This window comes from Pipistrellus kuhlii, unplaced genomic scaffold, assembly GCF_014108245.1.
Source record: "Pipistrellus kuhlii isolate mPipKuh1 unplaced genomic scaffold, mPipKuh1.p scaffold_m20_p_8, whole genome shotgun sequence".
In the NCBI taxonomy this organism is placed as follows: domain Eukaryota; kingdom Metazoa; phylum Chordata; class Mammalia; order Chiroptera; family Vespertilionidae; genus Pipistrellus; species Pipistrellus kuhlii.
In genome coordinates, this window is record NW_023425584.1 from 31,450,950 (window position 1) to 31,469,353 (window position 18,404).

Sequence of the window (18,404 nt, forward strand, 5' to 3'; positions counted from 1 at the left end):
GAGGCTGCCACAGGAGCGACGTCCGAGCACAGCTCTGCAGAAGGAAAACAGTGCGGCCCAGGGACTCGGCTCTCTGCCCTCAGTCACCATCCCGGGACAAGTCCTGAGACCACACCCACGGTAGGGTTGCTTCACCTCGGGTGCCTGAATGGGCTTCATGGGAAAGGTCACAAAGCCTCCGAAGCCGTGTGGCCAGATTCATGGGCCTGGCCGAAGGATAGGGAAAGGTAGATAGGATATGCCCCTGAATTAATGGCCACCCACTCCCAAAACTCACTGGCCCGAGGGTCAAAAAAGAGCTTGGATCTGTTCCAACATACGGCAAGATCAGCAACTGAGAGTTCAGAGCCTCATGATGTGAAGTGTGACCCATTTCGCAGCAGAGTAAACTGAGGTTTGTCTGAAGTCATAGCAAGCAAAAGGGCACGTGAGTGACCAACTCAGGTCTCTACAGCCTTGTATACATCTCCTGCGTTGGACATGAATTCCAAAGGCTGGATAAAATGAACTTCCATCCCATACACTAGGGGTGTCGAACTCAATCAGAGAAGGGGCCAAAATCTAAAATTCAGCCTAAATCGCGGGCCGAATGGTTTACTGAACAGTCATAAACTGTCATTGTGATGGAAACGCAGCGGAGTGCAGTGATGACAGCGCCGTGCGGGCCACATTGCAAGGCCTGGCGGGACGGATTTGGCCCGCGGGCCTTGTGTTTGACACATGTGCCATACACTTTGGCAAAAAATGTGACAGCAAGACTAGGGTCAGGAGGCCTCCACCACAGCCTTCAGCCGGGACTGAGCCAAGATCTCCAGCTTGGTAGGAGTATCAATGTGTCCAATTCCAATCATCACCATTCCACCTGCAGCGGAGCAGAAAAGCTCTTCTGAAGATAATGTGGTCTCTCTCTTTCCTGAAATTTTCTTAAACTTTTTCTGTCAGGACTTTGCCTTAGATGAGGGGAGATAAGATTTAGAGACAGCAAAGAAGGAAGAAGGCTGTCAGGAGTGGAGCTTAGGCACCGCATGAGCAAAGGTTGTGGGAAGGACTGGCTACCTAATTTGCAGGCCCTACGTAAACTGCAAACGCTGGAACCCCCTCGTTAAAAAATGTCTAAGAATTTCAAGACGCCAATATCAGAACATTAAGACCAAGCATGGGCGCTTTGTGACTGACCGCACGGGTTGCATGCCCACAAAGTCGGCTCAGCAGTGGGTCAACTTGGTCTCTGTGGGGAATGGAGCAGGGGAAGGAGTTCTGGGAAGGGTGAGCAATGACCAGCTCTCCACCGTTCTCCTATTGGAGACCATGCAGCCATGGCGCCAGGTCCCCCTTCCCGCCTTGAAGAAGGGCTCAAGAAGCCCTGTCACTATCATGCTACCCGGGAGGCGGCCGTGTGTCACAGCAGCCACTTGCTCCAGGCCCATGCAGGCTGCCATCTTCCTTTAGAGAGCCTGCTCATACCCAGTAGAGAACGGCAGCTGGACTTCAGTGCTACCTGGGGTGGCTCCAGGGCTGGATCTTCTCTTGGGGCACTGCTATATCCCAGGAGCCTTTTAGGAAAGCTGCAAAAGGCCTGGTAATAGGACACAGGATTCAAAGTTCCCAGCTGGGGTTCATGGGGCCGCAGTCTAGTAAATCAGCTGTCAGCCTGAAGAGGAGCCCTTTACTCCACAGGGCTATTCCTGGGAGTTCAGGTTCTGTCTGTCCCAGACCCTTGGCATTTGAGGGGTGTGTCTTGGGGGCCTCACTAGTCAGGGTCCCAAGGAGCTCTCTGTGCTTAACAGTGACATGATAGGCTCAGTGGGAGACAATCTTTTCCTCGATGGGACAGACCTGTGCCTTGAGCCTCTCACAGATCTCCACAAGATGCTCAGAGGTGGATGGCCTGGTGAGGAGCCAGCTGGCAGTCCTCTGGACTTGTGCTTGGAGGTCAAACACTAACATTTCTGAAGCATAACCCACCCACCCACACACACACACCCTGATGAGAGAGAGTGGATTGCGGGAACCAACTGGCCCAAGATGTGCAGAGAAGGAGCACTGCATGTGTCCTCCCAGTGTTACTATGTCCGTCTCATCCTCGGGGTCTCAGACCAAGATTTCCCCAACAGAGCAGAGCAAGCTCCATGTAGCTGGACCAGCTAGCCTTCAGTTCTGCTTTAAGAAATAAAAACCCAGGCCACCAGGTAACAGGGGACGGGAGGTCACTCCTGCCATAGAAGAAGGTGCCTCTTGGCCCTTCCAGCAGTAATAATGGGAATGACAACCACAGTGTATTGAGTGCTAACTATATGCCTTGTATTGTCTCATGGATCTACCATGTGAAATGGGTACTCTCTCTCTCTCTTTTTTTTTTTAAATCAATCTTTATTGTTCATATTATTACAAAGGTTCCTCATTTCTTCCCCCCTCCACCAGGTTCCCACCCCACACTCGGCCCCTTCCCCTCCCCCATTGTCCTCATCCATAGGTGCACAGTCCATGTTCAGTCTCTGGTTCCTCCCTCCCTTTCCCCGATAGTAAATCCCTTTTCAGATAGTAAATCAGTTACTTAGCATTTTCTCATATCAATAATACCTCCACATGCCCAAAGATACACTTCACACAAAAGACATTTCCAAATAGGTCAATCAATCTCATCCAGGCCCCGCACAAGGCACTTGAAATGGGTACTCTCTTTATCCCGTTACAAATGAGGAAATGAAGGCACAGAGCATTGATGTGACCAGCCCATGTCCTAGTGGATTGGTAAAGGAAATTGATTAATCATTTATCCAACCGTCATTGAACACCTGCTCTTGGCCAGACTCTGTGTGGGGTACAAAACAGACATGGTTTTTGCCTCCACAAAGCTCAAGGTCAAGCATACTTCATAGGACAGATCAGGTATCACAGGTGCGTGCATGAGCCCCGCTGGGCCACTGCGCCCTTGCTCTCTGGCTAGGGCAGAAAAGAGGCACCCCTTCCTCCATCGCCTCCAGATGGACAGAGTTCTAAAAACTGAATCTAGTCATATAATTTTTTTAGATAACTAATGCCTGCACAAGCCTAGGCACATGATGGATGCTTAACAAACTGTTGATGAACAAATGCTGAACCATTAGGAATAATGAAAAACGAGTTTGGAAAATGTGTGGTGTCACACTTTGTCCTTTGAAAATCACCCTCAACCTTGAACTCTCCAAGTAGCCAAGGTTTTCGCATTCATCAAAGGCATGAAGGACCATAAAGAACTGCAGAGAAAAGAGAACTCTGGAAAGCAGCCTGATGTTGAGCAAAGTGCACAGGCTCTCTTGGATTCTGTCACTTCTGTCTACGTGGCTTTGGGCTACTCATTCACACCTATCAGCCTACTTTTTCATCGTCAAAGAGGAGACAGTAATACTCATTCCTAGGGATACGGTGAGCATTTAACAGGAAATGTAAGTAGAGAGTCTGACATATTACAGACCTTCCTAAATGGCAGTTCCTTTCTACTAACCTCACACCTTTGTCCTAAGCAAAACCATGACTTAGAACAAACAGCATGAATGAGTAAGCAAAGCAGGTTACACTTAAACCTGACTAAGCAAAAGAGATTCTCAGAAACAAGAACTTTGTGTTCAATGACCAAAAGACTTTTACCATAAGGCATAAAATCCCTTTATAAGTGGACTTCAATCTTAGAGAGGAGTGTACATGAAAATCTGACATTAATCCACTTAAGAGTGAAAACTATATTTGGGTGACATCCTCTTACAGTTATTTTTCATCCCAGGGAAAATAGGAAGTATAGCCGGGACCAGTTTGGCTCACTGGATAGAGCGTCGGCTTGAGGACTGAAGGGTCCTGGGTTCAATTCCGGTCAAGGGCATGTACCTTGGTTGCAGGCATATCCCCCAGTAGGGGGTGTGCAGGAGGCAGCTGATGGATGACTCTCTCTCATCGATGTTTCTAACTCTCTATCTCTCTCCCTTCCTCTCTGTATAAAATCAATAAAAAAATATATTAAAAAAAAGAAAATAGGAAATATAATGAGTTGATAATAGAACATACATCACCCCAATTTCTTCCTTAAAACTTAGTTGCTATTTAAAGCTGAAACTTTATTGACTGTTGGGGAAAAAGAAGCTGGCTATTTAATGATTGTTTATAACAGCTATATTGAGATATCATTTACACGCCATAAAATTCACTCTTTTAATGTATACAGTTCAGTGGTTTTTAGTATATTATTCACAGAGGTGTGCCACCGTCAGTACTATCTGATTTTTAGAATGTTTTCACCACTCCTGAAAAACCCTATGCCCATTAGCAGTCAATTCCCATTCTCTGGGAACCACTAATATACTCTCTGTCTCTATAGGTTTTCGTATTATGGACATTTAATGTAAGTGGAATCGTCCAATACCTGGCCCTTAATGACTGATTCCCTCCCCCCACACACACACACCACCACCACTAAGTATGTTTTCAAAATTCACCCATGTGGTAGCACGTGTCAGTGCTTCATCCCTTTTTATGGTGGAATAATATACCATTGTATGGAAATATCGAATTTTATTTAACCATTCATACATAGGTTGATAGACATTTGGGTTGTTTCTGTTTTTGGCTACTATGAATAATGCTGCTATGAACGTTTGTGTACATAGCAGCATTATTCTGCTCTATCACCACAGTCTCCCTATTCCTACCAACATTTGTTACTCTGTCTTTTTATTATTTTTATTATTTTATTTTTTAAATATATTTTATTGATTTTACACAGAGAGGAATTGAGAGGGACAGAGAGTTAGAAACTTCAATGAGAGAGAAACATAGACCAGCTGCCTCTTGCACACCCCCCACTGGGGATGTGCCGGCAACCAAGGTACATGCCCTTGACCGGAATCGAACCCGGGACTTTTCAGTCCGCAGGCCGACGCTCTATCCACTGAGCCAAACCGATCCCAGCTACTCTGTCTTTTTAATTATAACTATTCCAATGGTGTTAAGAAGTAGCTCATTGTGGTTTTGATTTGCATTTCCCTGATGACTAACAATATTGAGTATCTTTTGTGTTGAATCTGTAGACCAGCTTGGAGAGTATTGCCATCTTAAAAATATTAAGTCTTCTGCTTCATATTGGCCTATCACAAGACCATGAGATGTCATTCCATTTATTTAGGTCCTGACTTTCAAACGTGCTTTGTAGTTTTCAGAGCATGTTTTGCATTAAAAATATATATTCCTGGAGAACTTCTTTTAATATTTATTGTAAGGAAGTACTACTAGCAAAAATTATCTCAGTTTTTGTGTATCTGGGAATATCTTTATTTCATTTTCTTTTTAAAAAATATTTTTATTACTTTCAGAGAGGAAGGAAGAGGGGGAAAGAGATAGAAACATCAATGATGAGAGAGAATCATTGATTGGCTGCCTCCTGCATGCTCTCCACTGGGGATTAAGCCCACGATCCTTGACCAGAATCAATTGTCCACAGGCCAATGCTCTAGCCACTGAGCCAAACTGGCCAGAGCTCTTTATTTTATTTTCAAAAGAGAGTGTTTCTAGAGATAAGATTCTTACTTGACATATTTTTTCTTTCAGCACTGTGAATATGTTATCCCACTGCCTTATGGCCTCCATTGTTTTTGATGATAAGTCAAACATAAATATTATTGGAGTCCCCTTATATATGAATTTTATTTTTCTTGCTGCTTTAAATTTTCCCCTTTGTGTTTATCGTTCAGCCGTTTTACCGTAATATGTCTGTGTGGAACTTTTTTTTTGTTTTTTCCTCCTTAGACTTTGCTGAGCTCTGACCAATGTAGATTAATGTTTCTCATACAATTCGGAAAGTTTTCAGCCATTTATTTCTTTGACTAGATTTTTTTCTGTTTTTCTCTTTTTCCCCCCTAGTATTCCATTATGCATTTGTTGGTGTGTATAATGTTGTTCCACATTTCTCTACAGCTCTGTTTATTTTTTCTTCATTCCTTTTTTTCTCTTTCTCTCTCTCTCTTTTTTTTTTTTTTTGATTGCTTAATTACTATTGTTCTACCTTCAAGTTTGCTGATTCTTTCTTCTGCCTGTTCATATATACAATTAAAGCTCTTTACTGAATTTTAATTTCAGTTACTATATATTTCAACTCCAGAACTTCTACTTAATTTTTATATATAAATTTAATTTTGTCTTAATTGGTTTTCTACATTTGATGAGACGTTGTCATCATACCTTCTTTTACTTTTTTTAAGTATGCTGCTTTGAAGTCTTCATTAATATGATATCTGGGCCCTTTTATTCAGTTTCTTTAAAAAAAAATTTTTTTTTTATTGATTTTTTTACAGAGAGGAAGGCGGAGGGAGAGAGAGTCAGAAACATCGATGAGAGAGAAACATCTATCAGCTGCCCCTGACCGGAATTGAACCTGGAACCCTTCAGTCCTCAGGCCAGCACTCTATCCACTGAGTCAAACTGGTTAGGGCTTCACTCAGTTTCTGTTTCCTGTTCCTTTGCATGTCTTCTAATTTCCTTTTGTTCAAAACTAGACATGTTAGGAAATATATTATGGAAACTCTGAGCATTGAACCCCACTCACATTTGAGGGAGGCGTGTCTCTAAGGCGTGTCTCTTGTTGATTTTTTAATAACTTGGCTGGACTCTTAAGTGATGTCTGGTTCCCTTTCGGTGTGAAGCCTCTCATGTTCCTCTTCAGAGGGCACAGGGCTGGGCCCTGCACAGTCACCCTGGGATGACAAAGGTTTTGGCAGGGCTGTTTGATGGTCTCTTCCTCTTATTTTCCTATTAAGCTGTATGCCTCTGCAGATTTCAGATCCAGCTGATAGCTTTATTGCTTTCAATAATCGCCTAGCACATAAATTATCCCACAGTCTAGTTCAATTAATTCAAATCCCTTGGCAGGAGTAGCTTTTGGGGTTTGTTCTGACTCTAGGAGAGATGTCCTGAGCTGTTTCTGTTTCTGGTTTCCGCTGGTAGACTAGCTGACCTGGATTAGCCTGTTGCTCTAATGGAGCTGCCATCCTCCTCTTCTTTATCACCACAGTCTACGTTGTTTTCAACATCACTTAGTCTTCAACTCCTGCACACTTTCCAATGAGCTTATTTTCTGTAGGGACAGCTTCAGAGCTCTCTGACTACCTCTGAGGGCAAAAACCTCTGAGCTCCAGCCCCAGAGCTGAGGATGGAGAAAGCAGCCCTCAGAGTGCCACCCCTGCTTTATGAGTTGGACTCTGGGTGGGGGTTATAGCCTCTGTCTTTTCGGCTGCCTCTCTCGCCATGGAACCTGCACCCTACAAATGAGCTGGGGCAAGGGCAACCAGCCGCACTCTACACACCAGCTGGGATAAGAGTCCCTACATCCTTGGCTTATGTAACCTGTGGTAGAGCTGCCCCGTATCAGTAGGAGCTGATTAGAAGATGGGATCCCCCAATCTCCTCGCTGCGTTCACCAGAAATTAAACCTCTGCAACTTGGAGTTCAGGAAATTGAGGTGGGCTAAACCTTCAAATGTTCTCACTGTCTTTTTCCCCCTTCATATTAGAGGCAAAGAAAAATCAACCACAGGTGGAGAGGCCTCCGTGAAGAGTTCTGTGGTCACCAGGGGCTCCCCCACAGTGAGAGACCCAGGGAGTCTGAGTGGGATGGTGGGGATGGGATTGAAGAGCCTGAGGGAAGGAGAAGGGTACTCAGGGACCTGGCACTCCTCTTGCATCCTGGCCTGGGATCCATCACAGCGCTACCAGGCTCCACTCTGGGAGTGTGAGCGAATGGAATGGGGCCTGTGCCACCGTGGGCCTTCCCTACAGCCCGGCAAACACAGAGCAGGAAGCACTAGCCTTGGGCTGTCGATGCCAGCTGCTAGGGCATGTGAGTCGATCCTGCCTCTCCCCAGAGCTTCCGTTCTCTCCGCCCCATCTCTGCTCCAAATGGCATCCTTGCTTAAAAACTACGCCGAGGTTTTCGGATAACAAGGCAGGCCTGTACTAGCCTTGAATATAAATTGATTTGGCCCATCACAAGGGACAAATTATAGTCCTTGCAGGGGCCTCAAGCATCTGCAGCTCCTCCTCTGATCAGCCCTGCCCAAGCCTTGTTTTTTTTTTTGACAACCTACCTCTTGGACTCTGTGTGAGAGTTCTGCTGCCCACCAGGAGGGGTGGACAAAGTCTGTTTATCCAGAAACTTGGCAGGAGGGGTAGGTGAAGCAGATTCCGGACAAAGGCGCACTCTGAGATCCCGGTGGCCATTGTCTGAAAGGAACATAGCTGAGAGGCCACCGGCAAGCTGTTTAGAGTGAGACAGCTGATAAACAAACAGGGAAGCACATTCAGGCCAGAGTAGGGAAATGCCCCTGCGTCTCCTTTATTTGTTCTCTGGCAAGATCTTTCTGAAGCATTGGCTGGAAATAAAAGTCTTGCTGGTGCTAGCTAGAGGCAGAGGTCTCCACACCTTGCCTCCTTTGGAATGTGCCAAAGGGCAGGTCTGAGTGTGAGCTTGGTTATATTCAGGCTACCGTGATAACCAAGCTGTCGGTCCTCATACTGGCCAGCATTATCCCAAGGCAGCCTACAGGCCTGGTGGAAAGAAAACAGCCTGAACCTGCCTACTGCTTAAAGGCTGCAACTTTTTATTTTTTTAAATAAATTTTTATTGTTCATATTATTACAAATGTTCCTTCCCCCCCCCTTCTCACCCTACCCTCTGCCCTTTCCCCACCCCCCATTGTCCTCATCCATAGGTGCACAGTTTATGTTCAGTCTCTTCCCACATCCCCCTCTCCCCTTTTCCCCAAGAATAAACAGTTCACTCCCCTTCCATACCTCTGATTCTATTATATTCAACAGTTAATATTGTTCCTCAGATTTTTTTTTTTTTTTTAGTTTCCTTGGTTTTTAGATTCACTTGTTGATAGTTACGTATTTGTTGTTCATAATTTTTATCTTTATTTACTTTCTCTTCTGAAAGAACCCCCTTCAGCAATTCATATAATTCTGGTTTGGTGGTGATGAACTCCTTTAGCTTTTTTTTATTAGTGAAGCTCTTTATCTGACCTTCGAATCTGGGTGATAGCTTTGCTGGATAGATTATCTTTGGCTGTAGGTTCTTGCTATTCATCACCTTGAATATTTCTTGCCATTCCCGTCTGGCCTGCATGGTTTCTGTTGAGAAATCAGCTGACAATCGTATAGGTGCTCCTTTATAGGTAACTACCTTCTTTGCTCTTGCTTCTTTTAATATTCTCTCTTTGTCTTTTGCTCTTGGAATCTTAATTATGATTTGTCTTGGTGTGGTCCTCTTTGGATTCCTTTTGTTTGGAGTTCTGTGCGCTTCCTGGACTTGTAAGTCTAATTCTTTCACCAGGTGGGGAAAGTTTTCTGTCACTATTTCTTTCAGTATGTTTTCGATATCTTGCTCTCTCTCATCTTCTGGGACCCCCATAATTCTGATGTTGGTTCGCTTGAAGTTGTCCCAGAGGTTTCTTATATTATCTTCAACTTTCTGGATTCTCTGGCCTTCTTGCGTCTGCGGAGGAGTGTCTTCTGGCTCTTTATGTTCCAAATCTTTGACTTGATTCTTGCCATCTTCCATTCTGTTTTTAGGACTCCATAAAATATTTTTTATTTCAGACAATGTATTCTTTATTTCTTGTTGATCCCTTATTATTTCTAGTTGATCCCTTTTCATATCCTCATAGGTCTTGTTTATTTTATCGGCCTTTTCTAGGAGATTCTTGAACAACCTTATAAGTGTGGTTTTGAACTCTATATCCAGTCGCTTTTTGTCCTCTATTTCTTTCGTTTGTGATCTATTTGGTTTAGGCATTTTCACAGGCAGCTTTCCTGATGGGGCGGGGTTTCAGGGTGGAGCCTACAGCCTTGGCTTCCGTCAGCCCTGCCCTATGCGACTCCTGAGACTCAGGGTCCTTCAGTACTTGTTGCGAGCGCCTCTGAGAGAAAGGTGCCCTTGATTTTCGCCTGCTGCCAAACTGTCTATGGTCTCCCCCAATGAGTCCGGTATTGGGGTTCAGTTCAGTTGGTAGTGGGATTGGAGGTGGCGTTCAGAGCAGTCTGGAGCCCCTGTCTCCTTCCCGTCAGGGCAATCCCGCGGCACAGCCGGCAGGCCCTTCTCTGCTCGCAGTGTGCGCGCCTCCGGGACCTTTAAAGGCTGCAACTTTGTCAGAGCCCAGCCAGGCCCAGCCAGGTCCCAGGAGAGGCGGCACATCTCCGCGTGTTGCCATATGCACTCACTCCCACATAGCGATCAGATAGATGCCAGGCTCACTCTGTCTCATTGTTCCCTCCTTTGCTGCTCCCTATGCCTCCTGTAAGTATTATCTTAGCAGAGATGAGGCCACTGTGTTTCAACCTCATAGCTTTGGGCTGTGGGTGGAAATCAGTGTGTCCTGTTCTGCCCATCCATTTCCCTGACCCCGGATCCCAGGAAAGATGCATAAGGCTGGTGCCTCCAAAGGTCCAGGCCCTTTGCTGGAGATTCTTTCATGCTTAAAGGCATGACTACCAGCAGTTCCACCCACAGGTTTCTAAAAGAAGCACCCAGCTGCTGGAAAGGCTAAAAGTTTGTCTCGTGAGGAAGTAACCCTGGTTCAGGCCATTGGTGGCTTGCCACAGAAGGCTGGTCCTGTCTAGCCGGTGGCTCAGTTGGTTGGAGTGTCATCCCGTACACCAAAACAATTAGGGGTTCAGTTCCCAGTCAGGGCACATAGTAGTATCTAGGCTTAGGATTCAATCCCCTGTTGGGAAAATATGGGAGGCAACCAATCAATGTTTCTCTCTCACAGTGACATTTCTTTCTCTCTCCTTTCCTCTCTCTCAAAAGAAGAGGAGGAGGAGGAGGAGGAGGAGGAGGAGGAGGAGGAGGAGGGAGAAGAAGAAGAGGAAGAAGAGGAAGAAGAAGAAGAAGAAGAAGAAGAAGAAGAGGAGGAGGAGGAGGAGGAGGAGGAGGAGGAGGAGGAGGAGGAGGAGGAGGAGGAGGAGGTCCCCAAACATCCCAGGGGAAAGAGGAGGAGGAGAAGGCTGGTTCTCACCAAAAGCAGGTTCTCTCAGGGCCTCTGGAGCACGGGGCCTGGAAGTGGTACCTGACTCAGAGGTGATAGCATAGATAGTTTTCCAGCCCATGGACTGAATGGGGTCAAAACTGGCCGATGTTCCATGGGCAAAGAGGACGCGCTTGAGGCAGAGCCAGCCCATGCTTAGACCCTGGCCAGAAGCTAGGCTCACCCCGACTGCTCACCTGAGGCCCTTCAGATGAATCCAGGCCCCTGGAGAGCAGGCACTGGGCTGCCCTCCCTGCTCTTTCAGCCTCAGGGCTGGGGGCTTCTGAGCTTCCTCACACAGTGTCTTGCTCTGTGGAGTCCATCACACTGAAGGGCGACAGAGAGGGCCAGGCCCAGGGAGGCTGGTCCCCCACTGCAGGAGGTCTCAGTGAGAAGCACCCATCACCAGCCGGTCTGGGATGTTTGGGGTCCCTTCCTTCCCCAACAGAAGCTTCAGTCTCAACCTGTTGGGCCAGATTCCACTGGTTCCTGTTCCTGCTCCTGTTCGGTGGTGGCTGGCACATCTCCTCCCTGGGACAAGCGCCAGCTTCTCTAGCCCTGACTCCAGCGACAGACAAATGACCCTGCCCTGACTTTTACATTCTTTATCCTTAAAGTGAAGAATAATTTGGTTCATACTGGTACAACTGAAGCAACAGAATAAATAAGGATAGTAATGGATTATAACTCATGAAACAAAATAAATATGTGTGAGTCTGTACTGATATAAAGTAATAATTGTATAAATAAACAAATGGGAGTGAAGAAGAAGCTCTTCTTTGCAGAATTCCAATTGATAAATTGCAAAGAATGTAGAAGATGCAAAAATCACCACAGGGCAAATGCCACAGAAATAGTTGTTGTAGTTGGAGAAACAGGACATTTGTATATCCTCACAGTATCTCCACCAAAGTTTTCATTAATGATAAAGGGGGGGAAATAGTAGCTTTACAATGGCGAAACCCAGCAGACACCAACTTAAACAAGTGATCAAGTAATAAGCCATATCGATACCAGGTACCCACTGGTATGATGGCTCAAGGACACATCACTTTATGGTATTCTTGTCAAAAACTCACAAACTCAATTTCATGGTGAGACAAATTACACAAATCCAGAATGAAGGAGACTCATTACAAGTGTCAAGATCAAGATAAGGAAAGACTGAGCAACTATCACAGATTGGAGGAGACTAAGGAGCCATGACAACCAAATACAATGTAAAATCCTGGACCGGACCCTAAAACAGAAAAAGGACACTCTTGGAAAAACTGGTGAAATTAGAACAAGGTCTGAAATTTAGTCAATAATGTTGTAACCGATGTTAATGTCCTTGTTTTAATAAATAAATTATGGTTATACTAGATGCCTGATGTACAAAGATTCATGCAGTGGGTAAGGTGACCAGACGTCCCGCTTTTGGCGGGACAGTCCCAATTTTTAACAATTTGTCCCTCGTCCTGCCTTTCTTTCTAAAAATCAGGACTTTTTTTTTTTTTTTTTTTTTTAATATTTTATTGATTTCCACAGAGAGAAAGGAAGGATAGAGAGCTAGAAATGTCAATGAGAGAGAAACATCGACCAGCTGCCTCCTGCACACCCCCTATCGGGGATGTGCCCACAACCAATGTACATGCCCTTGACCGGAATCAAACCTGGGACCTTTCAGTCCGCAGACCGACACTCTATTCACTGAGCCAAACCGGATTCGGCAAAATCAGGACTTTTTTAAAACGCCGAGGAACGCAAGACAAATTGTTAAAAATCGGGACTGTCCCGCCAAAAGCGGAACGTCTGGTCACCTTAAGAATGGGCCTTCCGCTGAGGCTGGTTTAGCTCAGTGGATAGAGCGTCGACCTGCGGATTGAAGGGTCCCAGGTTCAATTTCCAGCCAAGAGCATGTACTTTGGTTGTGGGCACATCCCCAGTGGAGTGTGTGCAGGAGGCAGCTGATCGATGTTTCTCTCTCATCGATGTTTCTAGCTCTCTATCTCTTTCCCTTCCTCTCTATAAAAAATAAATAAAATATATTAAAAAAAAAAAAAAAAAGGAATGGGCCTTCCTTACCCTGCCTGCTGGCATAGCCTTTGCTCTGGCCCGGAGCTCCCTTTCTGACTTTGCTCTGCCCAGAGCTGTCTTTCGGCCTTCCCTTGCTGCCCAGAGGCCCAGAGATGCTGGGGCATTGCTAAACGCCTGTGTTGTCGCCATGGTGACAATGTAAGTGTCCCACCCTGGGCTGCTGGGTGCCTGTGCATGCAAATTAACCTGCCATCTTTTGTGGATTAATTTGCATACTCACTCCTGATTGGCTGGTGGGTGTCACAAAGGTTTAGTCAATTTGCATCTTTCTCTTTTATTAATATAGGTAACTTGTGACCATTAGGGGAATCTGGGTGAAGGGAATTCTCTGTACTATTTTCACAACTTTTCTCTAAATCAAAAATTATTTCCAAATAAAGTTTAATAAAAAGTAATTCTTAGTTACTTCAAAGGACAAATAAATTGGACTTCACAAACAGCCCCTTTGGAAGGAAGCTACCATATACACACAAAGATAGATGCACATATATACCACATTTCATTTACTCATTCACTGTTGATGGACACTTGAGTTACTTCCACTTTTTTGGCTATTGTGAATAATTCTGCTATGAACATGGGTGTCCAAATATCTCTTTAAGACTCTGCTTTCGATTATTTTGTATATATACCAAAAAGTGGTATTGTTGGGTCATATGGTAATTCTATTTTTAATTTTTTGAAAAACTGCTATACTGTTTTTCATAGTGCCTGCGCCGTTTTATATTCCCATTAAAGTGCACAAGGACTCCAATTTCTCCACATCCTTGCCAACACTTATTTTCCCTTTGGTTTTTTTTTTTATTTTTTAATATATTTTATTGGTTTTTTACAGAGAGGAAGGGAGAGAGAGATAGTTAGAAACATCGATGAGAGAGAGTCATCGATCAGCTGCCTCTTGCACGCCTCCTACCGGGGACGTGCCCGCAACCCAGGTACATGCCCTTGACCGGAATTGAACCTGGGACCTTTCAGTCCGCAGGCCGACGCTCTATCCACTGAGCCAAACCGGTTTCAGCTGTTTTTGTTTTTTTTAAATCACAGCCATCCTAGTGGGTGTCAGGTGATATCTCATTGTGGTTTTGATTTGCATCTGTATTTCCCTATCAGTTATCACCTTTTCATACAGGTATCCCCTTTTGTAAATAAGGAAAGAGAGGCTTTGAGCAGTGACTGTAACATGCTGAAGCCAGCCTGGTGGTTAGTGGTGGTCAGAACCCAGGCTCCAGTCAGATTCCAGACTCCCTCCTCCTGTGCCACCAATTGTCTGGGGAGAGCCACCACCCCCTCCAGCCACCCTGGGGCTTCCCCCACCTTCCGCCAGTGCCCATTTGCCTTTTACCTGACTCCCACCACCCAAAAAGGCAACAAGGAGGGGAAAAACCAAATCCTGGTGTGCGTGTGTGTGTGTGTGTGTGTGTGTGTGTGTGTGAGAGATGAAGAGCATCCCACAGGCCCCCTCTCTTAAGCAGGGCACAACAGGGTAGCTATGTACTTGGAGGCCAGCAGCTACCCACCCCTGACACCTGAGTGGAACAAAACCAGAAAGGAAGGGAAAAGAGACTGGTCAACACAGCTGCCAGGGAGGAGACAGCAGCCAGCTCGGCCAGCTGCAGCTTAGCTGCTGACGATGCTTCCAGGAACTGAGGTGGGATGAACTGGCCTCCAGTCTTAGGTGCCCCGGGCCAGGATGTAGGCAGGGCATGGGCAAGCACTAGGAGGCCCTGTTAGGGAATCAAAGAAGAGTGACTCCTTAGGGTCTAAGGTCGGCATAGCACCAATGCCAGGGGGAACCTGAGGTGGCCCATAGGCGGGGCCCACTTTCCATAGGTCCTGTAGATGCTGCAGCCACCACTCCTGGTTGGCCACCATGCTCTGCCAAAGCAACTCCCACAGCCTCCTCGCTAATCTGCTTGCTTTTTAGCAGCTAGAGTGAGCTCTTTCTAAAAACACAAATCTGGCCATGTTACCCCTTGCTTAGAGCCCTCATTGTTCTTGGAAAAAAGTCAATTCCTCTGCGTTCCTACAAGGCCCCCCGGGAACTGGCCTCTGTAGGCGTTTCTAGCCTCACCTGCCATCTTCTGAGCTCCAGGCACCCTGACCTATAAAATCCCATTCCCGGGATCTGCCACGCCCTTTGCCTGGATAAGTCCTGCTCGTGTTTCCAGACTTTGCTCAGATTTTATCCTTGGAGTATTTCCTCACCATGTTCTCCCCACAGAGAGGGTAATATATTTGCCCCCGGTCACAGAGCAAGCCTGTCAGGATTGGAATTCAGGCTCCAGAACCCCGTTGACGCTAGCCCTCTCTGTAACCTGGCCAGGATGCCCCCATGGGCTTCCGACCTCTGAGATGTCTACAGCCTAGCGCCCAGCTCAAAGCCAGCCACGGGGCCTGGTGGTTGCCCCGTTGTGCTGAAGGAGGGGCGGGCAGAGGCCACCCTCCGGTTTTTCTTGGGAGGAACACAGAGCAGACGAGGGTCCAGAAGCTGGGGACTCCTACCTGCCCAACCAATAGCAGGAAACTAGTCTGTGAGGATACCCTTCTCAGAAGGACCCGTGCCCTGACCCAGCTTCTCCTGGCCTTTACCCAGGGCACAGCGGGAAATGCAGGGAGTGAAGTTGTCTGTATCCCGACTTCCGAAGCTCGGAAAACCTGCCACAGAGTCACTCAGGAGGCTAAGGGGCTAGTGACGGAAGCTGAAACCCCCATCCACCACTGGGTCCTGTCCTCAGAGGGGTCTCTGCGTGTCTGTCTCTTCTTAAGTGCCCTGGGGCCATGGTTATTGCCTCCTTTGATCCCTGCACCCAGCAGGCATCAGGAGGACCTCAGCTCCTTCCCAGGGAAACTGGAGCTCAGGCCTCACCATAGGCACGTGAGGGCAGCAGGCCCCGGATGCTTCCACAAGCCGGTGGCCACCAGCAGGCAGACCTGCCCAGTTGTGACTGCACTTGAGCTCAGCCGCGTCCCCTACACTCCCCTCCTGCCTGTGTCAGAACGTGACTCGGCCTGTACATTGGGGAGCCTGGGGTTGGGCCTCTCTAGGGCAGCATCGAGGCTCTTGAGAAACAACTTCATCTGTTGTGCAACTCTAAAAGGAGAAGACAGTTGGCCATAACACGCCCTTCTCCATCCCCTCCATACCGAACAGAAAGATCAAGAAGAATGCGCTTAATGTGAGTTCGGTTCTCTTCACCTGAAATCCTACTTAAGAAGCATAGCCCAGTGGTGGGACAGCCAGCGCCGGGGGAGCTTCGGATGGGGACGGACGCGGGTAGAGGGTCTGCACACACCCACCTCGGTGACGATGGTGGACAGGTAGACGTCCTGGCTGAACTCCCAGCCGTCCAGGCAGCCCTCCTGCTGCAGCGTCTCCAGGTCCACGTCGCGCCCCGGCTCCAGCCCGAGCGCCGAGAAGTTGGCCATGGCCTCGAGCCGGTAGCGCCGGCAGCTGTGCGGCACCGGGCGGCCGTCCTGCAGCCGGAGCGGGGCACTGTGGTTGCGCCAGGCGCTGCTCAGGTTGGCGGAGTCGGGCACCCGGCAGCGGTGCTCGGGGGTCCCCGCCAGGAACACGACGGACATGCCGTTGAAGCCGTTGGGGATGATGCTGGCGCTGAGCAGGAAGAAGATGAGGCGCTGGAAGAGCCCCCACTCGCCCAGGAAGGCGGTCACCTCGTCGTAGTCCCGCATGCTCCCCGCCGCGGCTCAGCGGCGCTCTGCGCGCGGCGGCTGCAGGGGCCGGAGCGCTCTCCGAGGGCGTTCCCGGGGCCGGCGCTCTGGGGGGCGGGGGCGGGGGCTGCGGGAATCGGAACGCGCGGCCCGGGCCGGCTCCCGGGAAACCTGCCGCGGGATCTGGACGCCAAGCTGGAAGCCACCGTAGAAACTCGGGACCACACCCCCATCCCGGCCGGGGCTGGGGAGGGCTGGGGAGGGCTGGGGAGGGCCGGGCCCCGGGCTCGCTGGGGTGGGGCTTCCGGGCCGGCTCCGCCTCCAGGCCCCGCTCCGAACGCCGCCGGCGACCCCGAGCCCGCAGAGGGGCCGGGACTCCGCGGGCTACCTGCGGGACTCCGCGGGCTACCTGCGCGCGGGGAGGAAGCTGGGCTCCGGGGCTCCGCGTCCCCGGCGACCCCGCAGCGCGGAGCCACCTGCCCGGCCCCGAGCTGCGCCCCCGGGAGAGAGCGGGCGAGAGGGAGGAGCAGAGGCTGCAGAGCAAAGTCTGGGGGAGGTCGGCTCTCGGCCCTCCGGGTCGGAGGTCTCCCCGCGGCCCTTCCCGACCCGCTGGCCTCACGCGGACGCGGGTCCGTGGGATCGGAGCTCCGGGAAGCGCGTGCGGCGCGGGGACGGCGCGCGCTCTCCCGGGCACGCACGCCGCGCCCGCCCGCGGCCCGCACCGGCTGGCGGGGCGCACACCCGCCGCCGGTCCCGGGAGGGCTGGGTTCGGCCCCCGGCCCGCGGCCTCCGGAGCTGCGCTCTCGGAAAGCCTAGGAGCCTCACCTTGAAAAAGGGGAAACAGGCCCGGGGCCCGGGCGGGACGGGCAAGGTCACTGTGCGTCAGAGAGAGGCTGGGACGGAGGGGGGTGGGGGCGGGGGTGGTGCCAGGGTCCTCGCGGGCCCCTGGAGGACTCAGCAGGAAGCCTGGCCACCACTGTGAGAGCACTGCATGGAGACGCTACTGTCACCACTCCTGGATTCTCGTTTGGATCCCTTCGCTCTTTCCACACCCCCCAGGGCTCTTTTGGGGTGGCTGCCAGAGCCATCTGGGCTGGAAGGCCTCCCGTTGGCAGAAGGGACCGCCCCCAGTCCAGGAACTGGGAGGGAGGAAGGGAGGAGGAGAGAATCCAGTCTGTCGCCTAGATCTAACGGGGTAACCAGAGCTGGGACAACAGTCTGCTCCGTGACCAGGCCTAAGTCCCCTCTGCTGGCGGGGGGCTGCTGTCAGAGTCCGGGGGCTCATGAGGCAGATGAAATCGACAGATTGAAGGGCCTGTCAAATTGGAGATTTTGTTCAAGTTTGTTTGTTTGCTTCTCCAGCCCCCGCTTTACAGGCTGAGGGACATTTCTGCCTCATTTTTTTGTAGCCTCCAGTCTTACCCCTCCTCTTAGCCTGGCCTCACTCATTTCACTTGCCTCAGTTTCCTTGTCTGAATAAGACCATATGTCCCCATGTGCCAGGACAGCTCTGATTTACGCTTAGTAATCCAACGAAATTATTAATAGCTCTTCCCTTTGCGTTTGAAAGTATTCTTCTTTAAAATGTATATATATTTATCACATCCTCAAA

General features: G+C 48.9%; 1 protein-coding gene and 1 long non-coding RNA gene across 6 annotated transcripts in view; both read right to left on the reverse strand.

Moving 5' to 3' along the window:
• The window catches only part of SLC22A4 (solute carrier family 22 member 4), a 46,335-nt gene extending 29,416 nt beyond the window's left edge, over nt 1-16,919 (reverse strand). For all 5 annotated transcript variants that reach the window (XR_006740705.1, XR_006740706.1, XM_036423233.2 and 2 more), the window contains exon 1: nt 16,421-16,919. Coding sequence is in view for 3 of the 5 variants with exons in the window: in XM_036423233.2 (XP_036279126.1) it covers nt 16,421-16,813 (393 nt within the window). In the remaining 2 variants the exon portion in view is untranslated. The remainder of the gene's footprint in view (nt 1-16,420) is intronic.
• Nucleotides 4,438-5,404, reverse strand: LOC118710668. The gene is made up of 2 exons (XR_004985479.2): nt 4,943-5,404; nt 4,438-4,693 (listed from the first exon to the last, which is right to left on the reverse strand). It is a non-coding gene; the product is annotated as an uncharacterized LOC118710668 (long non-coding RNA).
• Nucleotides 16,920-18,404: the final 1,485 nt, after the last annotated feature.